Source organism: Salvelinus alpinus, chromosome 3, assembly GCF_045679555.1.
Source record: "Salvelinus alpinus chromosome 3, SLU_Salpinus.1, whole genome shotgun sequence".
NCBI lineage: Eukaryota > Metazoa > Chordata > Actinopteri > Salmoniformes > Salmonidae > Salvelinus > Salvelinus alpinus.
In genome coordinates, this window is record NC_092088.1 from 36,249,365 (window position 1) to 36,270,396 (window position 21,032).

General features: G+C 42.4%; 1 protein-coding gene across 3 annotated transcripts in view; it reads right to left on the minus strand.

Annotated features, from left to right (window-relative positions):
• Positions 1–21,032, minus strand: part of wdfy4 (WDFY family member 4) — a 199,370-nt gene that overhangs the window by 11,423 nt on the left and 166,915 nt on the right. For all 3 annotated transcript variants that reach the window (XM_071392623.1, XM_071392622.1, XM_071392624.1), the window contains exons 59-63: positions 3,922–4,079; positions 3,587–3,745; positions 3,299–3,478; positions 2,340–2,543; positions 1,633–1,723 (exon numbers count right to left, since the gene is read on the minus strand). In XM_071392623.1, the coding sequence (XP_071248724.1) occupies positions 1,633–1,723; positions 2,340–2,543; positions 3,299–3,478; positions 3,587–3,745; positions 3,922–4,079 (792 nt within the window). The remainder of the gene's footprint in view (positions 1–1,632; positions 1,724–2,339; positions 2,544–3,298; positions 3,479–3,586; positions 3,746–3,921; positions 4,080–21,032) is intronic.

A 21,032-nucleotide genomic window follows, 5' to 3' on the forward strand; every position in this document is an offset into this window, starting at 1 on the left:
CCTAAAAAGACATGTATAATTCAAATAAAATTCTGATAAAAATGAAACAACAACTTCTTTGAAATAGGTATGTCTAAAAACAGTTACAGGCACCATAATTGCTCCCTGTGGGCATATAATACAGACAAGGCAATTTAGACTATGGAGGGTTTAATGCACGTCCAAACGTTACACAGGAGCTGGATAAAGATCCAATATAAAGAGAAAATGGGAATGTCCACTCATCGCAAATGTAATGTTTTATAAACATCACGGAACCATCTTACAGATCTTATTTGCACTTCTCCAGAAATACCAGACATTGCATTCAAGCCATGTACGTTCTCACCATAAACCCATGGATGGTGAATCTTTCTAATAAGTTTGGTTTTTAATTAAATTAAACAAAAAACAATCCATCTGTTTTTTTAAACAACAATATTTCTAAATAGGAAGGGGTTCAAGAAGCATGATATTATAAATCACTTCCCTTGTTCCATGGCACTGTGTGCACACGTAGGCCTAAATGCCTTTATGCATAAAATTCAAACGTCTTTACAAAATACTAGGCTCCTGTCAATTGCATCGTTGCTGATGTGCAAGGCAGATTCTCAAAAAAAATGGCATCATAGGAGGACTGAATAGTTTGGAATGGTAATCGGACGAGGGGCGCTCTTTGAAAATGTAGCCTACGTGAACAAGCGAAATACAGGTATGTGAATTGTAAATAATGAAAAAGCATGAGGGCAAAAACCTCTCAGTAGACCATTTAAACAGCACCCTCAGTAGACCATTTTAAACCTCTTTATTCTTAGTCTACTTTTGGTTTATGGCAAGGATAAAATAGACGCACCTATGCAATGCTGCTAAACCAGCCTTGATTAGCCTATGCTTTGTTTTTACTCAAATTAAACAAAATGGGGGAAACCAAGAGATTCACGAGATTCACTGGCACAAAGGGCACATCTCTCCTTCCATGAGCACTGTGGATAGGGTTAGGCTGGATAGGCTGCACTTCCGCTCTCAAAATCCATGCCATTATAAACTGCGATACCGTTAAGACCTGCTTTTTGTGTGTCTTAAAACTTCCCATTAGCGCTACATGAAATTGTCACTTTTGCACTTGTTTTAAAGGACACACTTCAAATAGTGCCACCCCTCCCACCTCAGCGCAAGCGAGCTGTGTTAGACAGGTATATTGCCAAACATAGCGTTAGGGCTGAAAAATGGCAGTGCGCCAGTTTCTACATGACGAAATGCAAACTAACGTGTGTTTGACACTAGTACCACCCAAAAATAGAGCCCTTTAAGTGAGTTGTCCAAATTCTTATGACACCTTCAAATGGGGGTACTAGATACATAAAGTGCTTTAATTTAAAAACGCTAAAACAAATATGTATAAAAATAACCTCAAATAAAATGTGACATTCTGTTCTGTCGCCTCATATGAAACATTTGATCTCAAATCCAAAATTCTGAAGTATAGAGCCAAATTAAAAGTTTTAGCTTCACTGTCCAAATGAATATGTGGGGGAGTATAAAAGCACTTATTTGATTATGAACCAGAAGTGTTAAAAAAAAAAATCTTATTCTTCTCATTTGAGGAATATTTATGTCTTGTTGTTATTAGCATGAAATTAGCATTAGCATTACCGTCTATGGTCATTGCTGGCTGATCCTGTCCTGGGGACGTGGGCTGCTGTGGAGGATCAGGTGATGTTCTAGTGTACTCCGTCCTCCAGATCTGTTACACACAAACAATTCAACATAACTGAACGCATTAAGCACAGACACACATGCACATAGGCACGTACATACACACACACAAACCTCCCACAACACCCTGATGCACATGCACACACACAAATAATCAGGCTGTGTCCGAATACTCGTACTTGTGTTCTAAGTAGTAGGCTGATTAGCTGTGCGATAATATAAGGTTTTATATTATATGAAATCTCAAAATTCGATATGATTTAAATGCCAGGATGTCAAATACATCTCTGCCTTTCATTTAGTAGATTACGCTGCACACTAGTGAGAAAATAAAGTATTTTCAAACCCACGTGTGTTTGACAAAAGCTGATAATTAACTGATAATCATATAAGGGGACGCATTGTACAAAATGAACGAATGGTAGGAAACAATGCAATTTTGCATTATATGACGCATTCTCATTATGGGTTAGCCTAGGATGTTGATATTTGATGCTTACTGCATACATTTCTACTAAACACTAAGTTCTAAATAGTATTTAGTATGATTGGTACACATTAGGTAGTTTTAGTAAGTAGTAGGCAAGACACACATACACAGCTGTCGAATAAGAACTAGCAAACACACACTCTCACTCTCTTACCCTCACTATCCCGTCAGCACAGCCAGTTACTATAACGTTTCGTGGATCCCACTCGTGTCTCTGAGTGAAGCAGACAGACAGGATGTCCCCATCTGAGCTGCAGGAAGTGACATCAGAGCCACAGGATGTGTCGAGCCAGGTGAGTAACTGACCCTTCATACTCCACAGGTACAGGACCGGCCCTGCACACGATGCTATCTCACCCTGAAGGAGAGAGGAGAGGGTTAACATACACACATACACAGGTAAAAGGCGTTGGCCACGCAACAAATCCCCAAGTGCAGAACAGACTATGGGAGGCACACCGTACTACATAGAGCCATGACTACATGGGACTCTATTACACATCAAGTAACTGTTGCAAGCAGTAAAATTAGATATAAAAAACAGATTAAAAAAACACCTTATGGAACAGCGGGACTGTGAAGCAACACAAACATTGGCACAGACACATGCGCACACACACACACACACGGTTTTGGCAGCAGCTAACGGGAATCCATAATAAATACAAATACAAACAATTGAGGGAATGAACGGAAACGTGTCTCTATCAGTGACCACACACATGGTAGGCCTATGAGCACCGAGCATAGTAGAGGATGTGTGTGCAGCCAGAAAAGGGAATCCTCCCTTCCTCATTCTGAGTTCCAGGAATGCTCGTGCAATAGACTAGCTAAACGACGATGGTCCCTATGTACTTGTGTTGTACTTTTTTTTTTACATGTTTATCAGTCAGCAGGCAGGGTCCAACAGGATCCCACTAAAGAGAGAAATAGAAAGTGGAAAGAAAAGCGATAGACGGATACAAAAGGAGGTATAGAAAGAGGTCAACTCTCAGATGTTGTTGATAGTTAGCACATGGATTCTGGCCTTGTGGGGGGAGAAAAAGAGGAAAAAAGAGAGAGAGAGAGGGAGAGATAATGATGTGAAAGAGGTAAAAGAGAGTGTAGACTCACCGTGAGGTCATTGATAGCAAGTGCTGTGATGCTAGCCTTGTGTCCAGGTAGCTGAGTGATGTAGTTGAGTTCCTCAAGGTCCCACAGTATACAGGTGAGGTCACGAGAACCGCTGACTATCACTCCATGAACCTCAGACACCGCCAGACACGTTACTGCATCGGTATGACCATACAGCGCCTGGGAGACCAATATGAGATTCACTTTATCAAACACACACACATTTTACTGTGTATTGGGCTAGATACATACTCACACCACATCACTCTCACACCACATCACACACACCTGTCTGAGTTTCATGTGAGTGAGTTTGTCCTTGCTGATGGAAACATCCCAAACACACACCACTGAGCTGGTCCCAGCAGTGACTATGGTAGTTTGGTTGGGACACGCTGCACACAGCATCTCCCCCCAGTCACACACACTCTCGCATACAGCAAAGGTCTAGGAAAGGGAAATAGAAATACACACACAAATGTTAGCCATTGTCTATGTTGGAAATGGTTTGGCCAACGTTAAAGCTTCATGTCATGTTGCTACCTCATGATGGATGGATGGCAATCTAATTGAACCTTTGTTAGTGTGAGTAAGTGAATAAAAGGCCTCCATAGTGTACATACTTTCTCAGTGGTGTAGTGTCCGAAGGAGCAGGAGTTATCAGGGAAGCCCCAGGAGAAGTAGACATTCCACAGAGGAGGGATCAGTAGTCTGTTCTTCTCTACGACCAAAACCTCTTTGTCCACACAAACCACCTGGCCTACTGGACCACGAAGGAGCTCTGAAGGGGAGGAAGAGGAGAGAGGGAAAGGGTGAGGAGAAGAAGAGATCGAGATATGAATAGAAGGAGGTAAAAGAAGTCCAGATCCTCTTTATCCACACAAACCACCTGGCCTAATGCACCACGAAGGAGTTCTGGGGGGGAGGAAGAGACGAGAGGGAAAGGATGAGGAGAGGAAAAGATGGAGAGAATAGAGGGACATAGGAGAAGTTTGTTGTTCTCTGGGATAAGAACCTCTCTGTCCACAAAAACTATCTGGCCTACTGATTAAAAGGGGGGGTATGATGTTCTGTGTGTACGAGTTACAATGTGTCTCTTGTGCTGTTTGACCAGCACCTTTTCACACCTGGTTCATACCCTTATCTCATAGTTAGGAAATCACCAGAGGCAACCTGAGTGGATACACCTGTAGCCACTAATCGCCACTGCAAGTTAGCTACCAATCCAACAGAACCAGCGACGAAGCAAGCACAGATGAGAAGTAGACTCTGGGAAACTAATAATAACGTCCGCTAGGGAGCCAGCCAGCTAACGTTAGCTAGTTAAACAACAATGAACAAAGTGCCAACAATGCCTAACATTAGGCTCTAACTAGAAAAGCAAACAGAGGCTTCCGGTACGACGCAGAGCTGATCAGTCACATCCTTTTTAGCTCCGCTACAAATTTGAAATAAATCCTGAAATAAGTTTACCCTTAACCCTCCTGCTGTGTTCCGGTCGAATTGGACCGATTTACAAGTTTTCTCTCTGAAAAATGTAGTTAATTTAATCTGATTGTCATAAGGTTCCATGACTTTGTTCACACAGGGCATCTGAACACACAAAATAAATTTTGATGATTTTCAGAAAATGTTGGGTGTTTAATGTAACTTTTGTACACCTGTGACCGGTCATTAGAAATTAATGGGTGAGACTACAATTCGTTTTTTTTTTTATTGTTCAGGTACATGCCCATTCATCAGATGGACACTCTTCCTCTCCTAGACCCCCACATGCATGTGTTTTTGAGCACACACACACACCTCACTCCTGTACACACACCTGCACCTGTACACAGCCCATCTGTAAATAGCCCACCCAACTACCTCATCCCCATATTGTTATTTATTTTTTTGCTCCTTTGCACCCCAGTATCTCTACTTGCACATTCATCTTCTGCACATCTATCACTTCAGTGTTTAATTGCTAAATTGTAATTATTTCGCCACTATGGCCTATTTATGGCCTTACCTCCCTAATCTTACTACATTTGCACACACTGTATATTGATTTTTATATTGTGTTATTGACTGTACGTTTGTTTATCCCATGTGTAACTCTGTGTTCTTTGTGTCGCACTGCTTTACTTTAACTTGTCCAGGTCGCAGTTGTAAATGAGAACTTGTTCTCAACTGGCTTACCTGGTTAAATAAAGGTGAAATACATTTATTTTTTTAAATCCCCTTTTTGGCTTCCATGGCAACCTCCACGGGAACCTTTCCCCAATAGAATCCTTGCCCCATGGGAACCACACCTGTTGGCATTCTCACAAACAATCGCAACATTGTTTCAATAATATATATAACTTTTCTTGCAGCTCTGGTATATAAAGCTTTTTTGAGGCCTTGCTCACAATGACCAAACGATATACTGTATGTGAGGCTCTTGATCATATCTTTGATCATGACACTGGTAAGGAGGAGAAAGACCTTGTTAAACTTTGACACAAAGTAGTCTGTGATAAATAGCACAATAGGTTTCATCTGAGTATTTGTTATAGTCAAAATAATCCATACATTATGCTATTTTTACTCAAAAACGAGTTGTATGAGCTCAGGTCAATGAGGCTTACAGGCCATGAATAGCAAATAGAAATTCAAAACGTGTAATGTTCACAAGAACTTAAGTTGATAAAAAGATCTAACAAAACATTAGGCGATAATATATGTATTATTGTGGATTTATAATCACCTATAACGGGGCGGTCATTTTGGACCGGGAACACAGTGTTCCCGGTCCAAAATGACCGCCCCATTATAGGTGATTATAAATTAACACAACAGGAGGTTTAAGCTTAATGTACCAGGAAAGGCAGTAATAGATTATTAGCTTCCAAAACCCACAATGCCAACAAGGAAAAGTCACACCTAAAAGCCAGACTTTAACGAGTGAAAGTTTAGTGGGTCTGAGGACGAAGACGCCGTGCTAGCTTCATGTGCTAGTGGTGGAAGCAGGACTGAGGCGATGAACACGTGCAGTTAGCTCCGAAATCCTCAAAGCCATCAAAGATATTAATGTATAATTCTATATCAAATTTGAAAATGTACTGTCTGCAGTGGACAACGTTAACATTGAAGTCAAAGAATGTGCTGGGCAAATCTCTCAGGCTAAGGTACGCATCTCTGGAACCGAAAAGAACGTTATAGCCCACACGTGCAGTAAGCTCCGAAATCCTCAAGGCCATCATCTTGTGGAAAAGGTTGAATCGCTTACCTGTAAACTAGTTGATTTGGAGGGCCGCAGCAGGAGATCGAACTTGAGACTAGTACATCTCCCTGAAGGCGCTGAGGGGAGCGATGCTTGCTCATTCCTAGAGCGGTGGCTTCCCGAGGCTCTGGAGATGGAGCCACTCCGCTCTACTTTTATCATTGAGAGAGCTCATCGGAATTCTGGCCCATGATACGACCCCAAGGGCTCTGATAATGAAGTTCTTAAACTATAAAGATACGATGCGCGTGGTGAATGCAGCCAGGGCGAAAGGGAGAGTACTCTACAAGAATCGGCAAGTTATGTTCTTCCCAGATCTCTCCATGGAAGTCATTCCACAAGCAGCTGAAATGCTTCGACAGTGTCAAGCAGTGGCTAATGGGCTAAGGCTATCCGGTATGGAATCATCTTTCCAGCGCGCCTAGGGGTCTCCCACGGCGATCGTTCCTACATTTTTGAAACACCAGCCGAGGCGGAGAAGTTTCTTGAGAAGCTAGGCAGGTTGGTGGAAGCGGAGCAACGCTGAAGAAGTGGTAATAGCAATGTAAAGTTAAACTTTTACCTATTTTTCGGAAATTTTTCAAACTGTTGCTTTCGGTTTTGTCTAAACAGGTATTTAAAGTTTGAGCCAGTCAACCGAATCATCTGCGCAAAAACGGAACTCTTGGAAGGAAGATATTTGTGAGGACATAGTCTTGGACGAATGGAGTAGTATATATGTACTCAGGCTCAGACACAGACTGTGAATACTCGGCTAAAACTATTGCAATACAATTGGTTGAATCGAACATATGTAAGTCCTGCTAAGTTAAATAAGTTAAATAGTACAGTTCCAGATATATGCTACAAGTGCAATCACTCTAAAGCAACTCTGTATCATTGTCTGTGGGACTGTGAGAAAATTCAAGATTTTTGGAAGGAGGTATCACATATTATATCCCAAATAGTATCAGTAAAATTGCCTCTCCAGCCCAAAGTGTTTATCCTGGGGTTGTACCGAATCAATCCTCATCTAAAGAACCAAGTACAAACATTTATAGATATGTGCTTGTTGCAAGCAAAACGCTTGATAGCTCTTGCCTGGAAAAATGTGAACAGGCCTATTATTGCCCAATGGCTAATGTCGTCTTGCCTAACAATGGAAAATATAACATTTACGGTTAAGGGTAAACGAAACACTTTTGAAAAGGTTTGGGGACAATTTTTGGATTTTGTTGAGCAGAGTGATTGGGTGGGTAAAATATTGGCTAATGAAGGGAACTCTGGGTAGTGTACTATGCTTTGTGTGGATATGGGGTGGTGGTGAGATATTCGATTGGCTTGTGGCGCTGTGCTTCAACTGAAATTTGTCCCAAATATGTTCTATCCTATTGGATCAGACCACTTTAAAATGTACTTTTGGTGGTTTTGGTGGTTTTTGCTGTTATTTTTTAAATGTAATATTTCTGCTTATATGGGTCTTGTTAAAGAAGAAAAATCTACAAACATATTGTTAAAAAAAAGAAATAAAACCAAACAGGTAAACAACGTTTAAGTTCACACACGTCATGTAACGTTAGCCAACGAGCCAGCTAACGAGCCAAACAACAATGAATAATGTGCCAACAATGCCACAGTGCTGGGAGCTAACCAACCAGGCCCATTGTTATCTAGCTAACGTTAATTTGTCCTATTTAGCTAGCTTGCTTTTGCTAGCTAATTTGTCCTGGGACATAAACATTGAGTTGTTATTTTACCTGAAATGCACAAGGACCTCTACTCCGACAATTAATACACACATAAAACGGCCAACCGAATCGTTTCTAGTCATCTCTCCTCCTTCCAGGCTTTTTCATCTTTGAACTTATATGGTGATCGCATCTAAACTTTCATAGTATTACCACGACAACCGGCAACAAAGTTTGTCTTTCAATCACCCACGTGGGTATAACCAATGAAGAGATGGCACGTGGGTACCTGCTTCTATAAACCAATGAGGAGATGGGGGAGGCAGGACTTGCAGCGCGATCTGCGTCAGAAATAGAAAGGAGTTCTATTTTAGCCCTTGGCATCGCAGACGCTCGTTGGCGCGTGCGAGCAGTGCGAGCAGTGCAATAGTTGAATAACATGAATTTAAAAATTTATTTTGAGACGCTCGCGCACGCGACGTGGCCGGTCTGGTCAGCATGTAACTAGAAAAACAAACATCTCTGGGAAACAGATAATAACGTCAGCTAGGGAGCCACCCAGCTAACGTTAGTTAGCTAGCTAACACTACACTTTAGCTTGAAATGAAACCACTTTCTGTCAAAATTAGAAATGTGTAATACCTGAAAATGTAGCTAGCTAGCGTTAGACTATCTTACCTGTATATATCAACATGCATCATGGACGCATCTCCGTTTCAGGATTGCAATACCACAGTTAACCTTAGTTTGAAGATGTAATCCGGAGACAAGTGTTTTCTCCATCTCTTTAGCTATCATGTTAATCAGGCCCAGAAGCCAGGATATGTACAGTATATAATTGGTAGCATTGGATAGAAAAAACTTTGAAGTTTCTATAAATGTTAAAATAATATCTGAGACTACAACACAATTGATATGGTAGGCAAAAGTCCAAAGAAAAACCAACTGGATTTTGTTTGTTTGAGCTCCCAGGCTCTTATAATGGAAAGCTATGTGTTCTATGTAATTCCAGCTCCCAGATAGCGGGACGCCTATCCCAAATACGTTTTTAACCAACAAGTCTCATAATTTACGGATGTCATATACGTTTGTTAATAAAGCACATGAAAGTTCACATGTTCGAAAAGGCATCTCTGCCAAAAAAACGCATTTTGATAAATTAAAATGTGTTTATGTTCAAACGGCTCTCCTGTGAAGTCATGACTTGCGACATACGCCTAGTTTCCTGAATCGAGTCACATATATAATTTCGATATCTCATTATGGGGATTCACTCTATCCGATTCTCTAACTAAGGTACCAATCACAGCGTCTGTTGGAGACAGACAGGTCGAATAGCAAATTAGTTGAGCCCCTCTCCTCTTCATAAGACGCGACTCTGGTCATTCTCGCCTCTCTTCCTTGCAAAGAGTTCTCGAATGCTCCTGAAGCTCTCCTCAGAATGATTCCTGTCTCCTACTGAACTGTTCTCTGGCAAACCGCGAGGTTGACACTACCGAATGTGGTCGGTACTGACCAAAAGGAATGTTTTGCTTCGAGTATAATTAATTTTCAGTCTCTGGTGGTGCCGAGAGTCACAGGCTAGCTATCGAGACTTGGTTAGCCCTCACCGAACTAACTTGCCTAGCTAGCTGGAAAGCTAACTAACAACACCAGCATTTCTACCTGCAACACGATACTATTGCTTCCTCCCTTTTCTCATCTAATTTTCACCTACATTTACTTGTTTGTGTTATTTATACCAACTTGTTGCCTAACGGCTCTACGTAATGGGAGTATATCTACACGAAAGAGAACTTCCCCTACAAGGTTCCCTTCGGCTAGCACTGTACTAGCTACAGCACACCTTGGCCACAAGGTAACTGCTAGCTAGCTAACACATTACTAGCCTCGTGGCTTAGCGTTCAGACGGTGCTAACCCTAGCAAGGCTTGTAACTAGCTAGCTCACACCTAATAGGTGTCTTCATATCTGCAAGCCCTGCCCTGTACAATGGTTACTGCTGCCCCATCCCAGGGTGAACGTAGCAAGGCACTTGAAACCCCACATTCTTGAGCTTGCGGTTCTATGATTGCTGGGAAGGATTTTCCCCTTCTATGCATCGATTGCCTGGGACGGGAACATGATCAGGCAGCATTCGACGTCCCGAGTCCTGCAAGCATTGTAAAGTAATGACTAGAGCGGGTTTGAGAAGGAGGCTCAAATGCTACACTTTCTCTAACCCCTTCATCGCTTCTAAGCCTCCGGCTGAGGTGGAGTCTCAGTCTCACACAGCCAAGCCCAGTTGGGGCGAGGTTATGGATAGCCTTGATTCCACCCCCTCACTGTCTGATGACTTGGTGCCAAGGGATGGCGAGCTAGGGGATGACAAGGACAATGATGGGATTAATCTTGTGGGTATCCTCAACTTTGAAACTGAGATGGTGGGTGAAAACACCTCTCTTTCACCACCTCTAATCCCTGCCCCCAGGACAGAGGAGTTTTGCCCTCCTGGAATTTAGTCTCTTTGATGTTTTCAAGTGAGCCACAGCCGGCATCGAGTGGCCGGCTGCCTTGTGGTACCAGAATTGCTTAAGGAATCTGTACAATGGGAAGAGACTTCCATTCGCTTCGGCCCCTGTCATGCAACTGCTTCCCAAGATACCAGCTTGTCTCAGGGAGGCCAAGAGCTCATGGTACAAGGCCCTCTCCAGCAAGATCCAGGTAAGGGTCCGGTGGAGCCATCTCTGCCTGACCACCTCATCCCAACACGGATGAGATCCATATGATTACAGACCTTAACCGCCGTGCCTCTCGTAGCGCCATCCAAGGCTTTGGTCGAACCATGAGCCTGGTGGTAGTGGGAGAGAGGGCACTTCGGTTAACCTCTCTAGGATGAGAGTGGCGCTAGCGGCACTCCCCCCCCACCCCCACTGAAAAACCAGTGCCGCGAAATTCAAAAAAAATATTTTTTTTAAATATTTAACTTTCACACATTAAAGTCCAATACAGCTAATGAAAGACACAGATCTTGTGAATCCAGTCAACATGTCCGATTTTTAAAATGTTTTACAGGGAAGACACAATATGTAAAGATGTACATCTATTACCTAAAAACACATTAGCATAATCCACCATCTTTTATTTGTCCACCAACACCAGTAGCTATCACCAATTCGGCTAAACTAAGATATTTATAGCCCCTAACCAATAAAAAAACTCATCAGATGACAGTCTGATAACATATTTATGGTATGGGATAGGTTTTGTTAGAAAAAAGTGCATATTTCAGGTAGATGGCATAGGTTACAATTGCACCCACCGTCACAAATGGAATAGAAAAACTACTTAGAGCAACGTGTTTACCTACTTACTAATCATCAAACATTTCGTAAAAATACACAGCATACACGAATCGAAAGACACAGATCCTGTGAATACAGACAATATTTCAGATTTTCTAAGTGTCTTACAGCGAAAACACAATAAATCGTTATATAAATCGTTATATTAGCATAGCACATAGCACATAGCAGCCCAGCATTGATTCTAGCCAAAGTGAGCGATAAAAGTAAACATCGCCAAAATATATAAATTTTTTCACTAACCTTCTCAGAATTCTTCAGATGACACTCCTGTAACATCATATTACACAATCCATATAGAGTTTGATCGAAAATGTTTATATTTAGCCACCAAAATCATGGTTAGACAATGTGAAATGTAGCTCAGCTGGTCAGAAAAAGTCTGTGCGCCACTTAGACAGTGATCTACTCTTATACATAAATACTCATAAACGTGACTAAAAAATATAGGGTGGACAGGGATTGATAGACAATTTAATTCTTAATACAATCGCGGAATTACATTTTTTAAATTATCCTTACTTTTCAATACAGCTTGCGCCAAGCGAAGCTACGTCAAAAAACATGGCGTCCGAAGCCACTAACACTTTTCGACAGAAACACGATTTATCATAATAAAAATGTCCTACTTTGAGCTGTTCTTCCATCGGTATCTTGGGCAAAGGATCCTTTCTTGGGTCCAATCGTCTTTTGGTGGAAAGCTGTCCTCTTGCCATGTGGAAATGCCAACTGCGTTCGGGATGAACTGGAAGCGTGCCCAGCAATTCACAGCGTTTCAGAAATAAATGTCCCAAAATCGCACTAAACGGATATAAATTGCTATAAAACGCTTTAAATTAACTACCTTATGATGTTTTTAACTCCCATAACGAGTAGAAACATGACCCGAGTAATATTACTCCCTCCACTAATGCTTGGAACAGGTGCGGGTCGGTGCCCTCTATGCGCATGACGCAGCTCCAAAAGAGTGACTAGCCTCAGGGTTTTTTAATTTATAGTGCCTGTGAACGCGCAATCGACCCGATTCAAATCGTCATCACGTAAAGACATCCAGGGGAAGACGTAAGCAGTGTCCGTATAGTCATAGCAATAACAGTGCCCTTTTAACTGACTCCAGAACAGTGGCCAAAATTTCTGGAATCTGACTCCATGTCAGGGAAATTGCTGTAGAATGGGCTCTGTTCCACTTAGAGACAAAATTTCAACTCCTATAGAAACTATAGACTGTTTTCTATCCAATAATAATAATAATATGCATATTGTACGATCAAGAACTTTGTGGGAAGCCGTTTCAAAAAATTACACGATTAGCATAAATAGCCACAACAGCGCCCTCATCCCCAACAGGTTTTAAGCCTGTATAGCCCCTGGATGCCCCTGTGACACCCAAGGAGTTGTCCGGGCACTCTGTCGTTGCCATGCGGCAGAAGTGTGACATGCGTAAGAAAGAAGGTGAAGTGGGTGTGTTGGAAGATGGGATGGCTGTGTGTTTTGAGTAAGGAAAATGGTTGCAAATGCCAGAACCCATGTGTGTCTGCGAGCAGGAGTTGTGACAGAGCGAGAGTCTTCACTTTTGTGCTGATATGGAACATACATTTTCAAATTAAAATACAACTGTACAGTTTGTTTATTTTTGTCCTATCATATCCTAGACACCCACCTGGGTGACCCAACCACTAAGGAGAAGTCTTTATCTGTTTTATAGGGCTATGCAGCCATGACAGAAAGGTTAATGCAGAGACCCACTAAAGCAACACCGCCCCCTCAAGAGTCTGAGCCTGCCTGGCAGGGTAGGTCCAAAAACCAAAGCCCTCTGATGGCTGAGCATAATATTCAAGGATTTTCTCAAAGCTGCTAATGAGAACCTTGATGACCTTGTACCTAGCCGGTGGGAATTCCAGTGGAGTACCCCCACCCAGGTAGTGGCAGTGCTGGCAACACTGCCTGCAGAAACCCATGGGGAGGGAGTCACACTCGGACAATAAGAGATTGGGCATATTATTGGAGAGTGGAGAGTGATGGAGTGATGCATCAGATGACCTGCCCTCCACAATCACCCAACCTCAACCCAATTGCTTTGGTGAAGGAGTGAAGGAAAAGCAGCCAACAAGTGCTCAGCATATGTGGGAACTCCTTCAAGACTGTTGGAAAAGTGTTCCAGGTAAAGCTACTTTGAAGAATCTCATATAAAATATATTTTGATTTGTTTAACACTTTTTTGGTTACTACATGATTCCATATGTGTTATTTCATAGTTTTGATGTCTTCACTATTATTCTACAATGTAGAAAAACCCTTGAATGAGAAGGCGTGTCCAAACTTTTGACTGGTACTGTATATTGCTGCAAAGAGACAGAATTATTACATCACTTGTTTTGGTACTGCCCATATGTAGCTTGTTTTTGGTCGCAGGTTCGGGAATGGCTGAAAAACAGTTACTTGAAGCTGACTGCAAATAGCATTGCTGGGTGATTTACAATCTGTAGAAACTATGAGAATAGAAAGCTTCAGCACAGCACAGTGGAAAAATATATGGCAGCTAGAAATTAAAACTGGATGTTCTTCAGAAATAAATGGGATGGGTTGAGGGTAGCTGAACGCTTGGACTAAAAACAAACAAAAGATATCTAATGTAAAATATACTGTGTCCGTAAAATGTATATAGTATAAATAAGCTAGAAATAGAAGCTTAAGTATTGTTGTACATTAGTTTACTCCAATTAGGATATGGGTGGTAGGGTTAGGTGAAAATAACAAAGGAAATATATATTTAAAATAATATATATATATATTTCCAAAATAATATATATGGGGGATTGGAAATGATGCAGACAATTACATTGATAGAAGTCACAATCTATCTGCAAAATTATAACTGATCTACCCCCTGCATACCTAAGGACCTATCATGGTCCAAACACACCAACACAGTCATGAAGTGGGCACACCTATGCCTCTTCTCCCTCTCCCTGAAAAAGTGGCATGGGCCCTTTAGATCCTCAAAAAGTTATAGAGCTGCACCATTGAGAGCATCTTGACTGGCTTCATCACCACTTGGTATGGCAGCTGCTCGTCATCCGACCGCAAGGCAAAGGGCAGTGTGCACGGCCCAGTACATCACTGGGGCCGAACTCCCTGCCGTCCAGGACCTCTATACCAGATGGTGTCAGAGGAAGGCCCTAAACATTTTCAAAGACTTCAGCCACCCATGTCCTAGACTGTTCTTTTTGCTACCGTATAGTAAACGGTACCGGAGCGCTAAGTCAGGGACCAAAAGGCTTCTGAACAGATTATATCCCCAAGCCATAAGACTGCTAAATATACTGAACAAAATATAAACAGTACATGTAAAGGGTTGGTCCCATGTTTCATGAGCTGAAATAAAAGATCCCAGAAATGTCCATTATTTCTCTCACATTTTGTGCACAAATTTGTTTATATCCCTGTTAGTGAGTATTTCTCGTTTGCCGAGAAAATCCATCCACCTGACAGGTGTGGCATATTAAGAAGCTAATTAAACAGCATGATCATTACACAGGTGCTCCTGGACATTAAAAGGCCACTCTAAAATGTGCAGTTTTGTCACACAACACAATGCCACATACAGTCGGAAGTTTACATACACTTAGGTAGGAGTCATTAAAACTCGTTTTTCAACCACTCCACAAATTTCTTGTTAACGAACTATAGTTTTGGCAAGTCAGTTAGGACATCTACTTTGTGTATGACACAATACATTTTTCCAACAATTGTTTACAGACAGATTATTTGACTTATAATTCACTGTATCACAATTCCAGTGGGTCAGAAGTTTACATACACTAAGTTGACTGTGCCTTTAAACAGCTTGGAAAATTCCAGAAAATAATGTCATGGCTTTAGAAGCTTCTGATAGGCTAATTGACATAATTTGAGTCAATTGGAGGTGTACCTGTGGATGTATTTCAAGGCCTACCTTCAAACTCAGTGCCTCTTCACTTAACATCATAGGAAACTCAAAAGAAATCAGCCAAGACCTCAGAAAAAAAAATGTAGACCTCCACAAGTCTCGTTTATCCTTGGGAGCAATTTCCAAATGCCTGCAGGTACCACATTCATCTTTACAAATAATAGTACGCAAGTATAAACACCATGGGACCACGCAGCCGCCATACCGCTCAGGAAGGAGACGCGTTCTGTCTCCTAGAGAATAACGTACTTTGGTGTGAAAAGTGCAAATCAATCCCAGAACAACAGCAAAGGACCTTGTGAAGATGCTGGAGGAAACAGGTACAGAAGTATCTATGTCCACAGTAAAACGAGTCCTATATCGACATAACCTGAAAGGCCGCTCAGCAAGGAAGAAGCCACTGCTCCAAAACCTCCATGAAAAAGCCAGACTACGGTTTGCAACTGAACATGGGGACAAAGATCGTACTTTTTGGAGAAATGTCCTCTGGTCTAAAGAAACAAAAATTGAACTGTTTGACCATAATGACCATTGTTATGTTTGGAGGAAAAAGGGGGAGGCTTTCAAGCCGAAGAACACCATTCCAACCGTGAAGCATGGGGTTGGCAGCATCATGTTGTGGGGGTGCTTTGCTGCAGGGGGGACTGGTGCACTTCACAAAATAGATGGCATCATGAGGTACGAAAAGTATGTGGATATATTGAAGCAACATCTCAAGACATCAGTCAGGAAGTTAAAGCTTGATCGCAAATGGGTCTTCCAAATGGACAATGACGCCAAGCATACTTCCAAAGTTGTGGCAAAATGGCTTAAGGACAACAAAGTCAAGGTATTGGCCATCACAAAGCCCTGACCTCAAACCTATAGAAAAATTGTGGGCAGAACTGAAAAAAGCGTGTGCGAGCAAGGAGGCCTACAAACCTGACTCAGTTACACCAGCTCTGTCAGGAGGAATGGGACAAAATTCTCCCAACTTATTGTGGGAAGCTTGTGGAAGTTACCCGAAACGTTTGACCCAAGTTAAACAATTTAAAGGCAAGGTTACCAAATACTAATTGAGTGTATGTAAACTTCTGACCCACTGGGAACGTGATGAATAAAATAAAAGCTGAAGTAAATCATTCTCTCTACTATTATTCTGACATTTCACATTCTTAAAATAAAGCGGTGACCCTAACTGATCTAAGACAGGATTTTTACTAGGATTTAATGTCAGGAATTATGAAAAACTGACTTTAAATGTATTTGGCTAAGGTGTATGTAAACTTCCGACTTCAACTGTATCTCTCAAGTTTTGAGGGAGCGTGCAATTGGCATGTTTACTACAGTGGGATAGTCTGAGACCAGCCACCCGGATAGCTGATGAAACTGAGTCTTTCTCTCTGTCATAAAGCCCTTTTGTGGGGGAAAATTTATTCTGATTGGCTCCCTTGTGTGTGAGACTGGCTGGGAGCCAGACGTTGGAGCCAGACCTTTGGAGGCATCTTATGGTAGAGAAATTAACATTCTCAGGTAACAGCTCTGGGGGTTATTCCAGCAGTCAGCATGCAAATTGCATGCTCCTTCAAAACTTGAGACATCTGTGACGTTACGTTGTGTGACAAAACTGCACATTTTGAGTGGCCTTTTATTGTCCCCAGCAAATAAAATAAACATAAAAACGCATTTGTCACATGCACCGAATGCAGGTGTAGTACTGTGAAAGACTTACTTCGTCCTTAACCAACAATGCAGTTCAAGAAATAGAGTTCAGAAAATATTAACAAAATAAACTAAAGTAAAACATTTTATAAAAAGTAACACAATAAAATAACAATAATGAGGCTATATAAAGTACCAAGTCAATGTGCGGGTGTACAGGTTAGTTCATGTAATTTGTACATGTAGGTAGCGGTAAAGTGACTATGCATAGATAATAAACCCTGAGTAGCAGCAGTGTAAATTCAAGGGGGGGGTAAATAGTCCGAGTGGCCATTTTATAAATTTTTCAGCAATCTTATGGCTTTAGGGTGGAAGCTGTTAAGGAGCCTTTTGGACCTAGACTTGATGCTCTGGTACCACTTGCCGTGCGGTAGCAGAGAGAACAGTCTATGACTTGGGTGACTGGAGTCTTTGACAATTTTTTGGGCATTCCTCTGACAGAGCCTAGTATATAGGTCCTGACTGGCAAGAAGCTTGGAACCAGTGATGTACTGGGCAATACGCACTAAACTCTGTATTGCCATCCATCTGGCCCCACGGCCTTGTGAAATTTGACCTGTTTAAAGATCTTGCTCACATTGGCTACGGAGAGCGTGATCACACACAATCGTCCGGAACAGCTGGTGCTTGTCTATTCCCATTTTATTCTGTAATTGTTTGCAAGCCCTGCAACATCCGATGAGCTTCAGAGCCGGTGTAGTACGATTCAATCTCAGTCCTGTATTGACGCTTTGCCTGTTTGATGGTTAGTCTCAGGGCATAGCAGGATTTCTTATAAGCGTCCAGATTAGTGTCCCACTCCTTGAAAGTAGCAGCTCTAGCCTTTAGCTCAGTACAGATGTTGCCTGTAATCCATGGCTTCTGGTTGGGATATGTACATACAGTCACTGTGGGGACGACGTCGTCCATGCAGTTATTGATGAAGCCGGTGACTGAGGTGACATACTCCTCAATGCCATTGGATGAATCCCGGAACATATTCCAGTCTATGCTAGCAAAACAGTCCTGTGGCGTAGCATCCGCATCATATGACCACTTCCGTATTGAGCGCGTCACTGGTACTTCCTGCTTTAGTTTTTGCTTGTAAGCAGGAATCAGGAGGATATAATTATGGTCAGATTTACCAAATGGAGGGCGAGGGAGAGCTTTGTATGCGTCTCTGTGTGTGGAGTGAAGGTGGTCTAGAGTTTTGTTTCCTCTGGTTGCACATGTGACGTGCTGGTAGAAATGAGCTAAAACAGATTTAAGTTTGCCTACATTAATGTCCCCGGCCACTAGGAGCGCCTCTTCTGGATGAGCTTTTTCTTGTTTGCTTATGGCCTTATACAGCTCGTTGAGTGTGGTCTTAGCGCCAGCATCGGTTTGTGGTGGTAAATATACTGCGATGAAAAATACAGATGAAAACTCTCCTGGTAAATAGTATGGTCATCGCGCACCAGTCTGTGTTGACGAAAACATTTGCACAATAAGCACTTGTTATCTCTCAAATACATCGTTACAGTTGTTGGTTAGCTAGCTAGCGAATTTTAGCCATATTAGCATTGACATGAAATCACTCAGAACAAGACATGATATCAATAACAAGATGAAACAAGCTGAAATGAGCAACTTACGATTCCCCACATGGTAGGTTCTCGTCATTCTTGCTAGCAATCTGGCCATCCAGAATGACAATAACATGCTCACTTCTGTTGCACATCGTTTTTGTGACGTTGCAACTAACCAGCCATCTATACAGATTGACTCCACAGTCTGTTAGAACCGACTACTCTATGAGGGTTGTAAACAAACACCTTCATGGTAGCAGAGTGAGGTAACAGGCTTATCCCTCATCTTCAAGCCCCCTCGGTGATGGAGATGGTTGGTGGATATCACTCTCTTGCTTACAACCATCCCTGGCGGTTGCCATTACGCAAGGATCGTCAGTCCCATGCACACAGAAAAATGTACCACCCTCACCTAGCACTATGACCTTCTGAGTGTGGCCCATGAGAGGTAAAGACTGAATGCGACAAACCTGCCACTTGAGATCATCAAAGCGCCACTCTTTACACTCACTGTGGAAATTAGTAATGCTCTTCTGAGAAGTGACATGACCTGAACAGATCATTTCTGCCAAAGTCCGTTTAAACCACCATCTTGGCCTGTCATGCAGGCTCTGATAGTTACACAGTATGGTTATATCAAATCAAATCAAATTGTATTGGTACAATATATTTGTACCAATACAATATGGTACACATATTTAGCAGATGTTACTGCAGGTGTAGTGAGATGCTTGTGTTCCTAGCTTCAATAGTGCAGTAATATCTAACAATTCACAACAATACACACAAGTCTAAAGGTAAAGAACGGAGTTAAGAAATATATAAATATTAGGACGAGCAATGTCGATGTGGCATTGACTAAAATACAGTAGAATAGAATACAGTATATACATTAGTAAAGCAGTATGTAAACATTATTAAAGTGACTAGTGTTCCATTTATAAAGTGACCAGTGATTCCATGTCAATGTATATAGGGCAGGAGCCTCTAAGGTGCAGGCTAGTGATGGCTATTTAACAGTCTGATGGCCTTGTGATAGAAGCTGTTTTTTAGTCTCTTGGTCCCAGCTTTAATTCATCTGTACTGACCTCGCCTTCTGGATGGTAGGGGGATGAACAGGCCGTGGCTCGGGTGGTTTATGTCCTTGATGATATTTTTGGTTGTCCTGTGACATCGGGTGCTGTAGGTGTCCTGGAGGGCAGGCAGTGTGCCCCCGGTGATGTGTTGGGGAGACCGCACCACCCTCTGGAGAGCCCTGCGGTTGTGGGCAGTGCTGTTGCCGTACCAGGCGGCGATACAACTCGACAGGATGCTCTCAATTGTGCATCTGTAAAAGTTTGTGAGGATCTTAGGGGCCAAGCCGAATTTCTTCAGCCTCCTGAGGTTGAAGAGATGCTGTTGCGCCTTCTTCACCACACTGTCTGTGTGCAGAGGAACTTGAAGCTTTTCACCTTCTCCACTGCGCTCTCTGCTGTTTCCTGAAGTCCACGATCAGCTCTTTCATTTTGTTGACGTTGAGGGAGAGGTTATTTTCCTGGCACCACTCCGCCAGGGTCCTCACCTCCTCCCTATAGTCTTTCCCATCATTGTTGATAATCAGGCCTACAACTGTTGTGTCGTCTGCAAACGTAATGATTGAAATGGAGGCATGCGTGGCCACGCAGTCATGGGTGAGCAAGGAGTACAGGAGGGGGCTGAGCACGCACCCTTGTGGGGTCCCTGTGTTGAGGATCAGCGAAGTGGGGGTGTTGTTTCCTACCTTCACCACCTGGGGCTGGCCCGTCAGGAAGTCCAGGACCCAGTTGCACAGGGCAGGGTTCAGACCCAGGGCCCCAAGCTTAATGATGAGCTTGGAGGGTACTATGGTATTGAAGGCTGAGCTATAGTCAATGACAAGCATTCTTACATAGGTATTCCTCTTGTCCAGATGGGATAGGGCAGTGTGCAGTATGGGGACAATTGCATCGTATGTGGACCTATTAGGGCTGTATGCAAATTAAAGTGGGTCTAGGGTATCAGGTAAGGTAGAGGTGATATGATCCTTAACTAGCCTCTCAAAGCACTTTATGATGACAGAAGTGAGTGCTAAAGGCCGATAGTCATTTAGTTCAGTTACCTTTGCTTTCATGGGTACAGGAACAATGGTGGACATCTTGAATCATGTGGGGACAGAAGACTGGGATAGGGAGAGATTGAACACTCCAGCCAGCTGGTCTGCGCATGTCGTTGATAGAGTATGCGCATCGCTTGCGCCTAGTCTCCAGCCCTTTAGCCCAGACT